Here is a 19394-nt window from a genome sequence, read left to right as displayed (position 1 = left end):
CCAGGACACCTATTAGCTTCCTCCTTAGAAGGAAACACTGAGATTTCTCTACCTGGAAAGTGCATGAAAGTCTCCTGAGGAGCCTGCAAAGGTGCACAGCGTCTGTCCACCCCTGCGGGTGCAGGCTGAGCGCAGGGCCTGGACTGACTTCACAAAGCTTGGAAAGATCTGCTCTACCCGGGTTCGCAAACGCAGGCCCAGCGCCACATAGGGCTCATCTCCTATCTCTGTAACTAAACTTTCACTGGAGCGCAGTCATGCTCACTCATCCGCTGGCCTGCAAAGCTAAAATATTTACCCAGAAAGCGTGCCAACCCCTGGTCCAGACCAGCAGGAACAATTTGGTGATGAAATCGGGCTCCACTAAAAACAAACCAGAAAGGAAACAAACTGCTACTCATGGCCACTTTTCCCCTAAAAAAAAAAAACAATCTGCTTTCCATAGTGGCGGCGTGGGAGCTGCCTGACCAGCAGAACCAGCGATTATGCTGGGAGTCAGAGGAGCCACTTCCAGACGGTGGAGGGGCGGTGATGGGGAAGGTGTACAAAGAGCCTTCTGGGTGCTGAGATGGTCCACATCTCGATCATGTGTGTACACACACACAAATTCATCACACTGTATGCTTAAGATTCGTGTACTTGACTCTATGAACACTACACCTCATAAAAAAACATTTCTGATTGAAGCCACTGACCAAGGAAAAACATGTGCAAGTCACACTAAAAATTCTGTGATACAATCCAGCAAATGCACTCCTCAGGATTTACCCAGAAAGTGAAAATTATGTCCGCATACAGATATTTATTAGCACCTTTATTTATATTGTCCAAAACAAGAAGCAGCTAAGATGTCCTTTAATAGGTGAATGGGTAAACTGTGGCACATCTACACAAAGGAATGATTACTCAGCGCTCAAGAGAAATGAGCCATCAGGCCATGAGAAGTCATGGAGGAACCTAAGTGCCTATGAGTAAGCGAAGGAAGCCAGTCTGGAAAGACTACACACTGTTTGGTTCTGGCCACATGACCTTCTGGAAAAGACTGAACTATGGAGACTGTAAAAAGGTCAGTGGTCGCCAGGGGTTGGGGGAGGGAGGTTGACTAGGTGGGACACGAAGGATTTGGGGGGCAATGAAACTAGACTGTATGATACTGTAATGGTGGACGCATGTCATTATACATTCGTACACGCAGAGCGTGAACCCTGATGTAAACTATGGACGTTAGTTAGTTTATATATAGGTTCATCAATTGTAACAAATTATGACACTAATGCAAGATGTTCATAATAAGGGGAAATTTGGGGTGGGGAGGGGCTTGTGGGAACTGTATTTTTGCTCAATTTTTCTATAAACCTAAAACCACTCTAAAAAAATGGAAGTGGGTCAGGGAGGGGTGTTATGTCTAGGCAGTACGTGGTGTAAATCGGGGAAGATGATGTCCCATAGCCACATACCCCTTTCCCACAAACTTCTAAGTCACGACTAATTTGGGGACCAGGGGGGGGGGGCGGGGGGGAGAGCGGGGGAGGGGGGTCTGGCTGGTTAGATTAGCAGGGATCTAACAGTATCTTTAAAAGTTGCCTTTTATTTAAAAACTGGACTCAATTTGAAAACTGGACTCTGGTTTTCAAGACTGTCTCTGGCTTGCATTCCTCACCCAACATCCTATTTTAAATTCTTCATCATCTTCATCATCTTCATCATCAAAAGCTTTCTGCTTTTCCCTGCGGCAAAGGTCTGGGGTTTACTTTGCCACCACAAAAAGAGCATCTGCGATGACATCTAGCATCTGCTTCAGAGAAATTCGGGGCGGGAGTGGGAGGGTGAGGATGAAACAGGATGGCCGTGTGCTGATCACGACTGAACCCCGGCAACTGGCACACCACGTCATTGTTCTCTGTACTTTTATGTAAATTTGAATTAAAAAGTAGAAAAATAAATCATCAAGGCAGCCTCAACTTGCATTGAGGCCAAACGCCTTTCAGAATAAACCAAGCCCATGGGTTGATATTCTGGGGCTATGTGTGATTAAAGTAAATAAATAAATAAAAATTTTAATAAAGAAGAAGAAAAAGAAAATTTTTTAAAATCCAGACCTAAAATTCTCCAATTGAGTAATTGGCCACTACAGTTGGATGCATGAAGAAAATTCCAAAAAGAGGTCCTGTCTTCTGCACTTACCAGTCCCTCTGCAAAGAAAGGGCCACTGCTATATGGAGTACAAATGCCTACTTTCCCCCACAGCCCAGTCCCCACCTGGACAATGGGTACAGTGAAGGCCAGGGAGGCTAAATCCACATTTGAGCCCCATCCTTGCTGTGTTCCACCCTGGACAAGCTACTAAACTCAGAGCCTCAGTTTACTCACCCGTCAAATGGGAGACCAGGCTTCCAGAAGATAAAATACCCAGGATGCCAGACCACAGGGTGGTTGTGGCTAATAGTAATCTCCCTATTTGACTCATTAACAGTCAAGATTTTTGAGAGCAGAAGAAAATACGAAGAAGCCTTGACCAGTGATGTCAGACATGCTTTTCCCCATTGTTAAAAGTGAGGAGGTGCTACTACTTATTTCTTCAGCCCTGACACCCACTTGGAGTCAGGTGGCTCTTCTGCTAGCAGCAGTATGCCACCATGAAATGTGGGCAGAAGGGGACCCCAGTGTGAGAGGAAGAAAGCTAGGATGACATCTGCCTCCTTCAGCCATTCTCCATCTGCCAGCTTCTCATGTGCCCTGGAGCTTGTTAGGAATGCAGGACTGGTGACCCCACCCCAGACCTCCCGAGCCTAAATCTTCATTTTAACAAGACTCTAGGCGATTCCTATGCTCATTACAATAGATGAGCCTTCCTTGGTTCCCTTTTCAAGATAAACCAGTTCCAGGAACAAAGCAGAGAGGGACAGAAGGATCCCATGCCTGAAAAGGCAGCGACCCCTGCAAGCCTTCAGAAACCCCATGCTCCAAGGATGAAGCACCTGGGTGGAATCTGACTTTTCTTCTCTAGAATGCTCCACAGCAATGCTAGCACCATCATCCTTCAGACCCCGACTTCCCACTTCAAACAGCACATCCTCCTCCTCCCCAACATCTGAGCCAGAGACCGCCAAGTTTTCAGACTGTTGGGATGCCCGAGTCAATGCTGATTGCTAAGTCCTCACAGCTTTGATTCAGAGGTCAGCACAATAGAGGTTTGAGTGTGGAAATGAGTAAAAGAACAGACTTCTCTCTGGTCACTACCGTATTTCTTCTTTTTACAGAGACATTCCAACCTTAGAGGCTGAATATGCTCATGCTACAAAATGAAAGTGAACCTCAGGGACAGTCTGTGGACCCCTGGATGTGGCCCAGGCTGGGCCTTGTGTGGAACCCTCTCCCCTCTACCCGAAGCATCCGGTGATCCCCACCCAGGCCACACCCTCCTGCTGCTGCTGGACTCAGGGATCATATTCCTTAGCTAAAGACCCAGAGTTTTTGAGTACATGATCTGAGTAGCACTATTTACAGTCACCAAAAGGTAGAAACAGCCCAAATGTCATCCACAGGTGAGTGGATGAACAAAATATAGCACATCCATACCATGGAATAATATCCTATACTAGTGGCCCGGTGCACGAAATTCATGCACATTAAAAGGGAATTAGAGGAAATATTTTAATATTGCTATTTGCCCTTTATAGTAGAAGTGTCAGAGATGAAAGAAAATTAGTAAAATGTATATAAAATCTCCCTCCTGTCAGAGTCTGGGGCACGCAGGGGCCCACCACACGCATGCACTTTAAAAAAATGCAGGAGACTAAGACCCAGCCGGCCCCACCCACATTGGGTGAGCCTCAGACTCAGCCAGCCCCAACCCCATCAAGCTCCTCTGGGCAGGGGCACAGCCTCAGGTCCCCCAGCCTGGTGCTGGGTGGGGAGGCACAGTCTCAGGTCCTTCGTCCAGCCCTGCTGGGCGGGGGATGCAGACTGAGGTCCCCTGGCTATGAGAAAGAAAAAGCAATGAGTGCATGCTACAACATGAAGGAAGCTTGAAAACATTCTGCTAAGTGAACAAAGCCAGACACAAAGGTCACATCCTATAGTATTCCATTCATATGAAATATCCAGAATAGATAAATCCATAAAGACAGGAGGTGATTAGCGATTGCCAGGGCTGGGGGATGGGAAAGGAAGAGTGGAAACTGACTGCCTAATGGCCATGGGGTTTCCCTTTTTGGAAGACAAAATGTTCTGGAACTGACTGATGGTAATGGTTGCACAACATTGTGGATGTATTAAGTGCCACTGGAACTGTTCACTTTAAAAGGGTTAAAATGGTCAGTTTTACATTGTGTGTATTTTACCACATTTTAAGAGAGAAAAGAAAGGGGGGAGAACAAGAGACATGACCTTCACTGGCTCCCCTTTAGAAAGAAGGCAGCAGAGTAGGGGTGAGGTTGGGGGGCGAGGATGTCACTGAGGACCTGTGTGACTTGGGCAAGTGACTTAACCTCTGTTTGTTGAAAGATGAGACAGAGGCAAAAAACCAGGACTACAGGCTTTATTAGAGGAGAAGGAGCCCTGCTAGGCTGCCCCGCAAGGAGGAGTAGCAGCACATGCAGAGGGGGACACACCTTTTGAGGGGAGAAATGGGAAGATTGGGCTTATGGTGCTCAGCACATGCTGATTGGTAGTTTCATGTAAGGCACATGATTAGGCACTTAGGGACTCAGGGTATTTGGCAGGTGCTGATTGGTGGTTCAATGTACAGTCCATATAAGGTGCCTGGTTAGGTGCTCAGGAATGTCCAGGCCGCAGGTGCAGGTGTTGACATACTCCGCCCACCAGTTGGGGAAAGGGAGGATCTATCATGTGTGTGTCCCAGTTTCCTCATCTGCAAATGGGATAAGAGTCAGAGGTACTGCAATGCACAACCCGGGGGAGGGGGTGTGTGATGTGGTGTGGTGTGTGTGTGCGCCATTTGATCATGTTCCTTGGAGTCATGCAGTATATGCCTGCGCTGCCATATACACTGGTGACAGTACCGATGGTGTGGGCTTGCTGGGAAGATTTCATGAGAATGGGAGTGCATGCAAAAGGTCTTAGAAGACTGCCTGGTGGGCAGCATGGGTTCCGTTAGTGCCAGCTAATTAATGGGAGTGACCATCCCACTACCCTCCTTTTGTGTAAGGCAGTGCTCCACATGGGAATCACCTGGTTTAAGCACGTTAAACTTGCCGAATTTGACATGCTTGAGTCTTGTTGAAATGAAGCTTCTGATTCAGGAGCTTGGTGGGTGGGGAGGGGGCTAAGCGTCTGCATTTTAATGAGTCCTCAGGAGGTGCCAGTGCTGCTGGTCCAGAGACCACCCTCAGGGGAGAGAGAGAAGCTGTAGCAGGCTGTGTGAATTTCCCAGGCAGCAGTAACAAAGCACCACAAACTAGGTGACAGAACTTTTCCTCACCGTCTGGAGGCCAATAGTCCAAAATGACGTGTCAGTAGGGTTGGTTCCTTCTATGGGCTGTGAGGGACCCTCTGTCCCAAGCCTCCCTCCTGCCTTCCGGTGACAGCTGGCACCCTTTCAGTCCACAGCTTGTAGCCACATCATTCTGATCTCTACCCCCATAGTCAAATGGCCTTCTCCACCCGCCATGGCTGTCTTCACATGGCTGTCTTTTCATAAGAATGCCAGCCATATTGGATTAGGGGCCCACCCTACTGCAGCATGACCTCATCTTAACTAATTACATCGGCCAAGACCCTGTTCCAAGTAAGGTCCCATTTCAAGATACTGGAGGCTAGAACTTCAACATACCTTTTGAGGGAACGTGACCTTGAGGAAGGGACATCTTTTCTAGTCCGCAGGAAGTACAGACTAGTGGCTGCCCTGATAGCAGAATCAGCACCACAATCTGTCAACCTATAACACCTACCTTGGAACAAAGGCACCCAAAGAAAAGAACTGAACCAAGAGGGGGACAGAGAGCAGCTCTGCAGAGGACCGGGTGCTGGGAGAGGTGCTGTGAACTGCCGAGGGTTGGCACAGAGGCACTTACGCAGGTGATGTGCTGCTGGCATCAGACAGCTGCCCATCCTGGAGGGAACCGACTCCCTGAGGAAGGGTCATCTTTTCTGGGTCACAGGAAAGTATGGGCTCACAGCTGCTTAAATGGCAGAATCAGCACCAGAACCAAAGTCTTCACTCAGTCTCAGCCCAGAGTTTTCCGCAGATCAGCTTGGTGACGAGAGTGACTCCCCAGCATACAACGGGATGATACTCAGCCCTGCTTGATGCACTTCCTAGCCCTACAGCCTGAGAGCTGACACAGGAGATGAACCCCGGCTGGGGCTTCTACACTCCATTCTCCAAAGGACCCAGGGTTCCTTGGAGAAAAGGCGATTCCAGGGGCAGGTGGAGAAATGCATACGAGAAGGCTGGGACCTCGACACAGCCCAGGTAGCAAGGAAGCTGTCAAAGACACAAGAGTCGGGTCAGAAAGACTCAGAAGCCAACAGGAAGGGGCTCCCACTGGCCAGAGGTGCGACAATTTAAGCAGCAATAAGACTGTCTTATCCATGAGTCATGTGATTCTTTTTTAAATATCTTGAATTCAGAGAGGAAGGGAGAGGGAGAGAAAGAGAAACATCAATGGTGAAAGAGAATCATTGATTGGCTGCTTCCGGCACACCCCACACTGGGGGTCGAGCCAGCAACCATGGCCTGTGCCCTGACCAGGAATCAAACTGTGACCTCCTGGTTCATAAGTCACTCAACTACTGAGCCAGGCTGGCCAGCCAGTCATGTGATTCTTAAACTGAACCCTCAGTGGTCAGCTGTAGGGGATGTTGGGGACTGATCTCGTTACTTGAACAAAAAGGAAGAATAAGAATCGCGTTTCTGCCGAAACCAGTTTGGCTCAGTGGTAGAGCGTCGGTCTGCTGACTGAAAGGTCCCAGGTTCGATTCCGGTCAATGGCATATACATTGGTTGCGGGCACATCCCCGGTAGGGGGTGTGCAAGAGGCAGCTGGTCGATGTTTCTCTCTCATCGACGTTTCTAGCTCTTCATATCTCTCTCCTCCTCTCTGAAAAAAATCAATAAAATATGAAATAACTTACTTCCTTTAAAAAAAAAAGAATCAAGTATCTATTATGCTATTTTTCTATAAAGTATTTCTTGTAATGACTATATATTTGAAGAAGGAGGGTTTCTCTTTCTAGATTTCTTCGGCTCACTGATGAAGACCGAATGATAGAATTAGAATGCCCTCATCATGCACCCCCCAATGTTAAAGAGTAGCAGCTGAGGACGCCCAGGCATTAGGAGCTCCCTGATGAAAGAATACATTAGAGCCACCCCACCCAGCTGCTCCCAGACCCTGACCTTTAGGCTCAGTGTGAGGTAAGAAATACTTATTACCTTTTTAGGTTTGGGGGTAATTTGTTATGCAGCAGTAGCTAACTACTACAGGCTCTAGTGCTGAAAACTTTGAACTCTGTAAAACTCATGTTCTATTTTGTCAGGTGATTCCCAAGGGCGGGAAGGACAAGGCGATTGGGTTCCTCTAAGAATCAGGGTCATAAAATGAAGGCTTACTTAAAGACAGCTGATTGTCGGAGGAGAGCATGAGGCCAGCTGCGGTTACACTCACTGCTTTTAGACAGGAGACTTGGAGTTACTAACTGAGGGAGAGAAAGAGAGCAGAGCAGCCAAGGACTGACTTTCCAGAAAGCAGGACAGGAAGTCAGCCGACAGAAAGGTATATAGAGCAAGTGACACCCTGGAGAGGCTAGAGGTAAGCAACCTGGATTCCTGCTTGTTTTCACCCTTGTTGTGAGTAGGGTGCTGTTGGTTTGTTTGCACTGGAAGTAAAAAGTAGAATTCACACATTTATGTGCTTTTGTTTCTGAAGAGCTGCTAGATTCTTCTAGAAAGTGGATTTAAAGGCATAGAATATTAGCTCTCACGTGGGCTTGGGTCTATTACTTGGCTCTTGGGAGTTTCCGTTTTCTCATTTGCAAAGTGGAGAGAATCCTGCCTTAAATTGCATTTCTTTTTCTTTTCTTTTCTTTTCTTTTTTTTTTTTTAATATTTTAATATTCTGGGAATCAGGATACATCCACTAATGTTTGCAAATATTAATAAGGTATTTATTTTCTACATCCCAAAACTATAAAGGAACCAGTGTATTTTAAAACAATAGCACCTTAGGAGCAAAGAGCCCACTTATAAATTATTTAATGGGAGAACTGAGTGAACTCATTAATTCATTCAGCAAATACTGATCACTACCACAGCTTGGCCGTGGGGTCCCATTAAAATTCTGTCTTCATTCTTCATAACAGTCTGTGACATTTAAAAAAAAAATATATATATATATATTTTTATTGATTTTCTACAGAGAGGAAGGGAGAGAGATAGAGAGCTAGAAACGTCGATGAGAGAGAAACATCAACCAGCTGCCTCTTGCACACCCCCTACCGGGGATGTGCCCGCAACCAAGGTACATGCCCTTGACCGGAATCGAACCCGGGACCTTTCAGTCTACAGACCGACACTCTACCACTGAGCCAAACCGGTTTCGGTAGTCTGTGACATTTTAAGAAATAATTGTGCTTTCTGATAACAAAAGGATGTTTCAAATCCAGCCAACTAGTTTCTGCCCCAAAACTTGGAACTGATTCCTCTTTTTTTTTTTTTAATATATTTTATTGATTTTTTACAGAGAGGAAGAGAGAGGGATAGAGAGTTAGAAACATCGATGAGAGAGAATCATTGATCAGCTGCCTCTTGCACACCCCCTACTGTTATGTGCCCGCAACCAAGGTACATGCCCTTGACTGGAATCAAACCTGGGACCCTTGAGTCTACAGACCAACACTATCCACTGAGCCAAATCAGTTTCGGCCGGAACTGACTCCTCTTTAAGGAGTCGTGGATTCCTCAGGTGGTAAAGAGAACTAAAGACCAAAATCCAGCTCAGTTGGTTAGGTGACATCCCATGCATCAAAAGGTTGCTGTTTGATTCCTGGTCAGGGTATATGCCCAGGTTCCAGTAGGAGTGTGCAAGAGGCAGCTGAACAATGTTTCACTCTCACATCAGTGTTGAGAGAGAGAGAGAGATAGCAAAACCTGGGGGCTAAGATGCAGATAAGAAGTAGTGGAGGGGGGAAATGCCATTCCTGGGCTACATTTAGAGTGACAGAGTGGCAGATCTGGAAAACAAATGTTTTTTTAAGAACAGAACATCATTTGTACAGCGTTTCTGCCCCAAATCTTGACTTGGATCCAACCATGAGAAACATCAGACAGATCCAACTTCAGATACAATAGCTGGCAGCCACTCTTCAGAACTGTTCATGTCGTGAAAGATAAAGAAGAAAGGCTGATAGCTGTTCCAGAACAACTAATTGCAATGGGCAAGAACTGGGGAAGAAAGACATTGGACTATGAATTCTAGATTAGAATATTTCTCAGTTTCCATCATACTTTGCTTCTGTAAGAGAGTGCCTTGTCCTTGTAATACACAGTGAACTATTTAGGGGTCAGAAGCATGGTATGTGCAACTTACTTTTAAATGCTTCAAAAACACACACACACATACACCAAAGTGTTAACACTCATCAATTCTTTGTACTATTCTTCCTATTTTCTGGTAATAGCAATTTCGAAATTATTTCAAAGAAAAGAGGGTGTTGTTGTTTTTAAGTCTTTACAAAGACATTGATTCAAAATATTATTTTCCAACTTTGCATATTTTGTTGCTGTATTTTACAGTTCTTTCATCTGTGGGTCCATTAGCCACCAACACTCTCAAAACACAGAAAGCAGAACACTTTATAATTGCCGTGCATGCATACTTATTGTTTGCAGATGAATCTGGTAGTCAAAACAATGACTAAACTGCAATTGAAACTGCAGTTGACATTGTCTAAGGATATAGGATTTGTAATCAGCACATACATGTCTTCAGTTGATTTTCAAAATCGTTTTAGAAGTATGCAATTTTAATAAATGGAGCGTAAAGCAGCAGCACCACATTAAAAAACCCTAATATTTAGCCAGGCACCATGCTAGGTCCAAGTGCAGTAACATAATGGACCCCGTCCTGCCCTCACGGACATCTCTGGGGACGAAGGGGCAGAGAAGCAAACAGGCAATTTCAACTCAGTGTGAAAGGTGTCACTAATGGGGTAAGAAGAGTCACCATCAGAATGTTCAACAACTCACACAGCTTGGCCACTGTCCAATCAGAAAGGTGGTGCAGCATCCCACCAGCTGTCCATACTGTTCCTGGCACCAACCCTTCAGTATGGGTTTCAGGCAGGGCATCTACACAGTTCTTGGTCATTTAATGACATTTTAAGAAAACCCAAGATGTGGTCACAACAGTCAGTCATCAGGCCTGGGGTCAGACCCGGGGCTGCAGGGGCTGGGAGAAGGGGCCCATGGCTCGGGATAGGGGGTGCTTCTTAGCAGTGATGAGATCTAAAGGATATGGGATTCCTTTGGGAGGGAATGATTAAAATGTTCTGCAATTGGACAGTGACAATGGTTGCATAACCTTTTGAATGAACTAAAAACCACTGAGTTGTACACTTCAAAGGGGTGACATTTATGGTGTGAGGATTATATGTTAAAAACAAAGTTTTAAAGACATTTTAAGATCTAAAGGACAAATTTAGTCAGCAGAGAGCAAAGGGTATACAAAGACTGGGGGATGAGCAGGAACATGGGGGCTCAGGGTAGGTAAGTATCCTCCATGAGTGGCCAGGCACAGCCTGACCCCCAAGGTTGGGCCCTCACAGGCTGGCAGGGGGGGCAGTGAGGGTTGTGTAGGCTGGCAAAGGGGGCAGTTTGGGATGACCAGGCCAGCAGGGAGAGGGCAGTTGGGGATGACTGGCTGGCAGTGGGGGGCAGTGAGGGGCAATCAGGCTGGCACGCAGAGGCAGTGAGGGGCGATAAGGTTGTCAGGGAGGGGCCAGTTAGGGGCAACCAGGCAGGCAGGCAAGTGAGTGATTAGGAGCCAGTGGTCCAGGATTGTGAGACGGATGTCTGACTGCTGGTTTAGGTCCAATCTCTGGGATGTCCGGCAGTCGGACATCCCTCAAGAGGTTCCGGATTGGAGAGGGTGCAGGCTGGGCTGAGGGCACCCTATGCATGAATTTCATGCAGTGGGCCTCTAGTATACTATGTGATTCCAAATATATAGCATGCTGCAAAAGGCAAAAGGAAGGAGACAGTGGATCAGTAGTTGCTGGGGGTAGGAGGGGATAGTGAACAGGTGGAGTACAGAGGATTTGGGGGTAGGGGAATACAATGGAAATAGTTTATATGATACTGTAATGGTAGGTGCATATCATTACATTTGTCCAAACTCATAGAATGTACACCACCAAGGATGTACCCTAATGTAAACTATGAGCTTTGGGTAATTATGATGTGTCACTGTAGAATCATCAATTATAGTAAATGTTTCATCTGGTGCAGATGCTGATAATGGGGGAGGCTATGTGTGGGAAGAGGCAGGAAGGTATATGGGAAAATCTCTGTTCTTTCACCTTAATTTTCTGTGAACCCAAAACTACTTAGAAAAGAAAATTTAGAAAGTAAAATTAATACAACAAAAAATTTATTGAGGTGAAATTCACATCACATAAATTAACCATTTTAAGAGAACAACTCAGTGGCATTTAGAATTTCACAATGTTGTTCTAAAACATTTCCAGCAGTCCAGAGTAGAACCCCACTCAGCTGCACTTTCTCCTCATTCTTCTCTCTGCAACCCCTGAAAACCACCAGTCCGCCTTTTGTCTCTGTGCTGAGTCAGATTTCAAATGTGACCCATTCCAATTTTTAGATTTAAATTCACATTCAAATACTTCCCTAGACTAAGAGTATCTCTGAGGCTTAGAGGCAGTCAGCTGACAGTCCTTTCGCATTTTCTATTCCAAAGTATTTAAAATTCAGGGGACAGATACATCTGTATTGAGATGCGGGGAAAACGTGAGGCTCTATTAACCTATTTGTGGCTATTTCTGAGTCATTCTGGAAGCCTCCTTGCTCCTGTGATGAGTGAGGAATGAGTCACTGGCCATGGAACACTCCAGGCTGGGCCCCGGTGAGCATTTCCTTGGGGCTGGCAAAGGGCTTTTCCCCTTGGGTTCCAACCCGCATTCATTGAGTTGGTCTTTACTAAGGAAATGTCATTGGCATCAGCACTGGCCAGAATAGATGGCTAAACCTACCCCCACCCCAAAGTGAAACACACGCGCGCCAGTGTGAGCATCCCATACTAGTATTTACCCGGAAACAGGCAGCCTGGAAACGTGTTCCAGACCCTGAGTGCACAGCAGAATCTCACAACAGGAGCCTTTCACACTCAACGCCTGCTGAGTGAGTAAGCATGTTCCCATAGAGAAGTTCCGGCCCTTCCTTTATCTGAGTTCCCTGGGAATGCCAACCTGAGACCTGCATCTGGGACCCTGCCTTCCACCACCTCTCTCCAACCTCAGAAGCCCCAGACCGGCACCTGGAAGGATCTGGACAAAGGTCAGCACGAACCGAGTTCCCTTATGCATCCCTGGAACACAACCAGCCCCACCCACCAGCATCTTCCGCCCTTCAAGGGCCTTCTAACAGACCTCACTGCTTCCTTTCTTGCCCGACAGGCCACATGGCAGTCACAGGCAGCTTTCTCAAGTGTCAACCAGATCTGACTACCCCCTGCTCATCTACAAAGATTGTCCATCAAAAGCAGGCAAAATTCCAAGCCCCTCCAGGGACATCCTCAAAGCCCTCCACATCCTTTCCCCTAACAAACCTCCAACTATGCCCCTTTCTCCCACTCTCCCCCTGGCTGATTCCCACACTCCCTGGAATATGCCTCACCTCAGGGCCTTTGCACTTGCTGTTTCCTCTACCAGAACTCTCTTCCTGGGGCTCTTTTCCATGCCTGGCTCCTCCTTCACAATTAGGTCTCAGTCCAAAGGCACCTCCTCAGGCCTCCTCGGAGCCCTCCGTGACCTCAAGAAGCCCCCCTGGCCCAGGACCCCCTTTTCTCGCATTTCTCTTCATGGCACCTACCACTCTTTGATGTTCCTTTGTTTAGATCTTTACTTCCATGTTCACTGTCTTATCCCTAATTAAAATCTCATCTCCAGAAGGCCAGGGGCCTCCATGTCCCTTAGAACTGTGTTTGACACACAAAGGTCCTTGACCATTTTTGTTGATTCAGTGAGTAAATGGGTGGGAAAAAGAACAAACCAGTGGCTCTCAAAAGGCAGCTAAGTTGGGGCCTCCCCAGCAATGTTTGGAAACGCTCGTGGTTGTCACAGCTGGGAGGCTGCCCCTAACATTTAGGTGGAGGCCAGGGATGCTGCTAAGCATCTTACAGTGCACAGGACGGCCCTTTCAACAAAGGGTGGTCAGTCCCAAACGCCAGTAGCGTCAACACTGGAATGAATGAATGAATGAATGAATGAGTTAAATCTTCCAGGGGCATGCAGTCAAGCTGTCCAATATCAAACATTAAAAAACTTGACCAATGTCCCCTCTGATCACCAACTTCCTTTAATTGTGTAGGTCACAGTTCACCAGAAATCTCTCTTCAGTGATTTGATTGCTGGGACAGCATTCAATTTCATGTTAACAAAAAAAAAAAAAACCAAAAAACAAAAAAAAACATATAAATAAGAGGAAGCTAAGCAGCTGTAAATATAAGGAGTTAATTTCAAAATGTGTAATTCTGTGTCCTAATCAAAGAGAACTGAAATTTGTCTAGTTCCCTGATTTTATGGGTTCTTTTCCTTGGTAACCATAGACCTTCCTTAAAATTAAATAATCAGCTTTTGGTGAGACCTGCTTATGTCTCATATTTCTATATTTTTATAAAATACATTTTTAGAGTGGGAGAGGGGCAAGATGACTTGTTCCCCAAAGTCAGTGGGAACAGAGGTTATCCAGGGAGCAAGGGGTCCTCACGTATTGAGGCAAACAGACTTCCTGGAATAACAACAAAGAACAACCAAAATCTTCTCTTCGGTGTGTGGGAGCATGATGTCTGTGTGTGTGTGCCTGTGTGTATTCCTGTGTGTGTGTCTGCGTGTGTCTGTGTGCCTATGCTGATTTCTGAGAATGATGGGCAGCCATGAATGTAACATCTGTCCCCTCTCCTTCCTTGTCCCCCACCCCAGCAGCTTCCCTGGGTCAGTGTCAAACACAGAGGTGTCAGGAATGCAAGGAGTTCCTTTAAATGCAAATTTTACTTATCCAAACCCACACCCTAGAAAGAGATAATAACCTAAGTCAGGGTTCTCAACCAGGGTCCACTTTACCCCTAGGAATATATCTCACCTCACAACTCTGGGAAGGGGGGAAACGGTGCTGCTGGCACTTAGTGGATAGGGACCAGGGGCCCTGTGAAGCCCTGCAGTGCACAGGATGGCCCTACACAGAGGACTACCCAGCCCCAAAGAGAAACAGAGCCAAGGCGTAGAACCCTGTTCTAAAAGGGGAGGGGGTGAGTCATAAGTCTGAAGCCCTGGAATACTGTTACCACTGCAATGCTCACCCCTATGTCATTCCTAAGCACAGTGTAATATAAGGTCGGACTCCAGAGCAAGCATGTCAAACTTGTGGCCCACAACAAATATTTTTGCGGCCCAGCCAATGTAACGGTATGCAAGAAATGTTTTAATAAAAATTCGTAACTTAATTTTTACAATATCCTGTTATACATAATTACTAATACTGAACCTTCGATAATGACTGATTACTATAATTATGTTGCATTCATTTATCTTAAACACCTTATGTGCAGGCACACCATTTCTCTCCACTAATACTAGCAGTGAATATTTTAGCAGCCAATTGCCACATCATTTGTCTTGGACTGACTTGTTTGGTGTACGCAACAGGAAATATTTCGCTTTCGGAGAACAAGAAAAATAGGTTTATTTGCATTATGCTCATTAATTTGAGCAGTTATTCAGTGTCTGATAAGTTAATGTTCAAGAAAAAAATTAATTTTTATTAAAATGTTCTATTATTTTATGTTAAAGGTTGCTCATTTACTTTAATCCTTTGTATTCAGCATATCTCTATCAAAATAAACCTACATTTCTATGAAAATTGAAGCTTTTGATTTTTTTTTTTTTTAGCCCACATAAACTCAAACCTTGTTTATTTGGCCCCTGTTCACTTTGAGTTTGACATGCTTGCTCTAGAGCACATGTGTCAAACACAAGGCCCGCGGGCCAAATCCGTCCCGCCAGGCCTTGCAATGTGGCCCGCACCGCGCTGTCATCACTGCACTCCGCTGCGTTTCCATCACAATGACAGTTTATGACTGTTCAGTAAACCATTTGGCCCGCGATTTAGGCTGGATTTTAGATTTTGGCCCCTTCTCTGATTGAGTTCAACACCCCTACTCTAGAGCCTAACGCCCCACACTCCCACAGCTGTATGACGTTCAGCAAGTCACTCAACTCTTTCCTTCAATTTCTTTCATCCTGAAACCAATAACAACCATAGTATCTACCTCACAGGTTTGTAATACAGATTAAATAAATTATAATAAGCAAAACACCTAGAATAGCGCCTGCATATAAGTGCTAGGCAAGTGCTTGCTATTACTATTTTCATTCAAAAATCACTTCCCCTAAAACACAGCCAACAATTTCATCAGCAGCTCATTTTGAGGAACAGCTTTTGTATCCAACGTGAGAAAATAAATTGACATGCAAGACTGCTTGAAAGACAAAATGTTATTCTACTTGAGACGCTGGTTAGGGATTTGCAAAGGTAGTTTTGATTTCCTGTAAGTCTTGCCTAGGGACCTGGTCCCCACTAACATGTCACTCCCATGGCATTCTTTTCATTGGATGGCCCCTGGGCTGAATGAGGACCAACCACGAAACCCTGACCAAACCAACCCTAACAAAGTTAGGTCCAAGGAGCCTGTCTGAGGCAAGAGACCATCCTGCTTTGGGTGGGAATCCACTGAAATCCATGACCTTTGGGTCTAAATGAAATTGTGAAGCTAGTGCCTTCAAAGGATAAACAAACTTGCCACAGGAGGGACAGTCTCCCGCTCCAAGGACAACCCCAGGGCGACGTCCTGCTCCAGCTGAGGACGTGCCTCTGCCCCAAGGTCACAGAAGTCCCATTGGGGTCAGATAACGTATAAAGCCCACATGAGGTGTCAGGGCTCCCACTGGTCTTGTTACATACTTTGGTCACTTGATCTAGTCCTCTTTACACAACCCTATTTTACAAATAAGAAAATGGGGATCCGGAAGGTGCCCTGACTTGTTCAAGGTCACTGTAAACAAAGGGTAAGCACCAGGCTTGCCTGGGAGTGACCTGCATGGAACAGCCCCTGGGTTGGAGGAGCTGGGCTGGCAGGGAGCCGTGGTTCTCGGTGAACAGAATCATACAAAGGTTTTCAGGAAACAGAGGTTGAAGCTTCTAGGCTTCCAGGTGGCCCACAGCATCCTGGCCTTGGCCTCTGGCAGCCCAACCTGGCCCAGGTAGGTAACAGACACCAGGAATGTGTGTGGGGTGGTGGCTGGATCTCCCAAGGAGATGAAGATGCCGTGTCATGACCTTGTATCCTTTAGTTCCAGCTAAGATTCCAATCATGTCACTGCCCTGCACGAATTCCAGCTCTAGAACTACACTGTGCAATATGGTAGCCATATGTGGCTGTTTAATGTCAGATGCTAAAGCAAACAGCAGTTCGCATATGAATGCTAAAAGACCATTGGAAGGACTTGGTTACACCAGCCACAGATCAAGTGTCAGCAGCCACGTGTGTCTGATGGCTGCATATCTGACAGCACAGAGAGAGTAGATTCCCATTCTAATAGACATCACACATCCATAAATATAGGCCCTTCAGGGTGTGGCTCCCAATCTCTGCTCAGACTGCTCCCCAGTAAACCACTCTCAGCTCCCTAAACTCATCTTAACTCTAGGCCTGTGCATGTGACACCCCATCCTTTTCCCCTGCTTTAGCTAACTCCCCCCCCCCCCCCCCCCCCCGCCCTGCCCCATCCCCATTCCTCAGCTCAGCTGTCACTTCTTCCCCTGCCCAGGACAAGTGCCCAAGCATGAAACATTGTCGTAGCAGCCATGGGCATACCTACACCCTATACCCCCACACCACTGGTTTTCAACGAGGGCAAGTTTGCCTCCGGGGGGGACATTTGGCAGTGCCTGGAGACATTATTGATGGGTGCTTCTGGCATCTGGTGAGTAGAAGCATGAGATGCTACTAAACATCCTACAATGCCCAGGACAGCTTCTACAGCAAGAAGTGCCTGACCCAGAATGTTGGCAGTATTGAGGTTGACCATCTCTGCTCTCGACTGGGCATTCCATAAAGGCACACAGTCCCAGCCACCAGCCCAGAGTCTGGCCTACAGGAGGTGCTCAATAAAGTCTGAGCTTAGATGCTGTATAAGATTCTTGCCCCAGGAACCCAGTTCTTTCACAATGTCTTTCCTTAAAAACAATCTCTGGACATTATGGTCCAAAGATGCCCCCCAAAACATGCAGGTCCTACTCCCCGAAACCTGTGAGGGTTACCTCATATGGCGGAAGGGACTTTGCAGATGTGATTATTAGTAAGTTGGCTGAGATAGGAAAGTTATTCCAGATCGTTCAGCTGGCCCTTCAATGCACTACAAGTAACTCTATAAGAGAAGGCAAAGGGAGATTTGACACGGAGGAAGAAGGTAATGTGAAAATGGGGCAGCGTATTTGAAGTTGCTACACTGCTGGCCTTGAGGATGGGAGAAGGGACCCCAAGCTGGCAGCCCACCAGATCTGGGGAAGACAAAGAACAGGTTTTCCCCTGGGGCCTCTGGAGGGTGTGTGCCCTGCTGACACACTTTGGTTTTAGCCCCGAGAAGCTGATTTGGACTTCTGGCCTATAGAATTGTCAGCAAATACATTTCTGTTGGTTTAAGCCAACAAGTTTATGGTGATTTGTTACCCGGCCCTGGGAAACCAAGACTGTCCTATTCCGCTCTGAGCTTTGTCAGAGTTGGATCAGAGAATGTAAAAGGAATGGCATGCAGGTGCCAGGTCCCCTCGCTGGCTCTGATGGCTGGAAGGAGAGAGGAGGCGCAGGTGAGTGAGTGTGGCTGAGCTTTTGGTGTTTCTAATGTGGCAGCTGCTGAGTCATCAGCAATCACGTCTGTGGCTCATTTTTCACACCTTAGTCTTGCCATCTTCTGTGATGCTGAGCCTCAGGCAGGAAGTGATTTGACTCAGGACACTCTGGCTGGCTGGCTGGCTGGAACTACAGCAGGGATTAGAATACAAATCCAAGTTGTCCACCTCTCCCGCCCCCTCCCAACCCCCTTCTCCTCTCCCATCGCCCTCCAGACAGAGATGATTTTCTCTGACCTTCCAACACGGCCTTAGGGTCTTTGTACCTGCTGTTCCTTCCGGGTAGAACTCTTCTCATTCAGATCTCAGCTCAGATGTCACCTCTCCAGAGATGCCCTCCCTGACGGTGCTAAGGCAAGTGGTCTTGCCCAGTTACTTTCTCTTTCTTCAATCACACTGTTGACTTCCTCCCAAATATCTTCGTCTGCTATTCAATGTTAGGTTTTCCCCCTCTGCTCCCCTCCCAACCCCAGACTCCAGGCTCCAAGCCCTTGTCCACCTCTCCAGCCTCCTGCCTTATATCTGTCCAGGGTGTGTCTCTAGCCCGGCATACACTAGGTGCTCAATGCATTCTGAATGAATGAATGAATGAATGAGTGAGTGAATGAATGAATGAACGAACGTGGAATGAATTTGCAGCTTTGACAGGGATGCTTGTCCAAAGCCAGTCCAAACATACCTGATCTTGGCTTTCCGAAAGGCCAACTCCTCTTCGTTGCCAAAGTCCAAGGACACATCCTCAGTGTCGTCCACCAGGGCCTGGGATGAGGGAGGAAGTGAGGGAGGAGGGGGAGGGGGGGACACCAAAGGCGAGTGACAGACCCGCCCGAGGTGCAGAGCCCACCCTCATCCTTCCTGCAGACCTGGCCCCTCTTTTTCGGTTGCGACTCAAGGCCGTCTCCACCCCCATGCCCATCTGGGGTCCAACCCGGCTCAGGCCCCCGCCTCGCGCATCCTTCCTCCTCCTCCTAGTTTCCCTCGGCGCTCCCGCAGGCTCCTCCCATCCTCACCAGCATCCTTCCACGCCCAGCATCCCCGCGGCCCTACCTGCTTCATCCTCCCTGGAGCCCACCTGGAGCCCAGTCCCCAGGCTCCTGCTCCGCCTCTCGCCGCGGAAAAGCTGCGGTGCCCCTCCAGCCACTGGCAGCAGACCCGGTGGGGTCACAGCTGCGGCCGCCGGGCCGCCTGCGCGCAGATCTCCGTGGGGGCGGGGCGCGCGGCCCAGAGCGCAGTC

At 47.2% G+C, this 19394-nt stretch overlaps 1 protein-coding gene and 1 long non-coding RNA gene across 4 annotated transcripts in view; one reads left to right on the top strand and one right to left on the bottom strand.

The window, feature by feature from the left end:
* The window catches only part of TVP23A (trans-golgi network vesicle protein 23 homolog A), a 26421-nt gene extending 7027 nt beyond the window's left edge, over positions 1-19394 (bottom strand). Inside the window, exons 1-2 of one of the 3 annotated variants that reach the window (XM_036409950.2) lie at positions 19208-19394; positions 18840-18919 (exon numbers count right to left, since the gene is read on the bottom strand). In XM_036409950.2, coding sequence (XP_036265843.1) covers positions 18840-18919; positions 19208-19216 — 89 coding nt within the window. In that variant the 5' untranslated portion in view covers positions 19217-19394. The remainder of the gene's footprint in view (positions 1-18839; positions 18920-19207) is intronic. The other 2 variants (XM_036409949.2, XM_045571289.1) reach the window with 2 other exon arrangements.
* Positions 7120-7865, top strand: LOC118703211. The gene is made up of 2 exons (XR_004982958.2): positions 7120-7381; positions 7645-7865. It is a non-coding gene; the product is annotated as an uncharacterized LOC118703211 (long non-coding RNA).

The sequence above is a fragment of the Pipistrellus kuhlii genome, unplaced genomic scaffold (assembly GCF_014108245.1).
Source record: "Pipistrellus kuhlii isolate mPipKuh1 unplaced genomic scaffold, mPipKuh1.p scaffold_m20_p_4, whole genome shotgun sequence".
In the NCBI taxonomy this organism is placed as follows: Eukaryota; Metazoa; Chordata; class Mammalia; order Chiroptera; family Vespertilionidae; genus Pipistrellus; species Pipistrellus kuhlii.
Note: the sequence above shows the minus strand (reverse complement) of the source record. Positions and strands in the feature narration are given on the sequence as shown.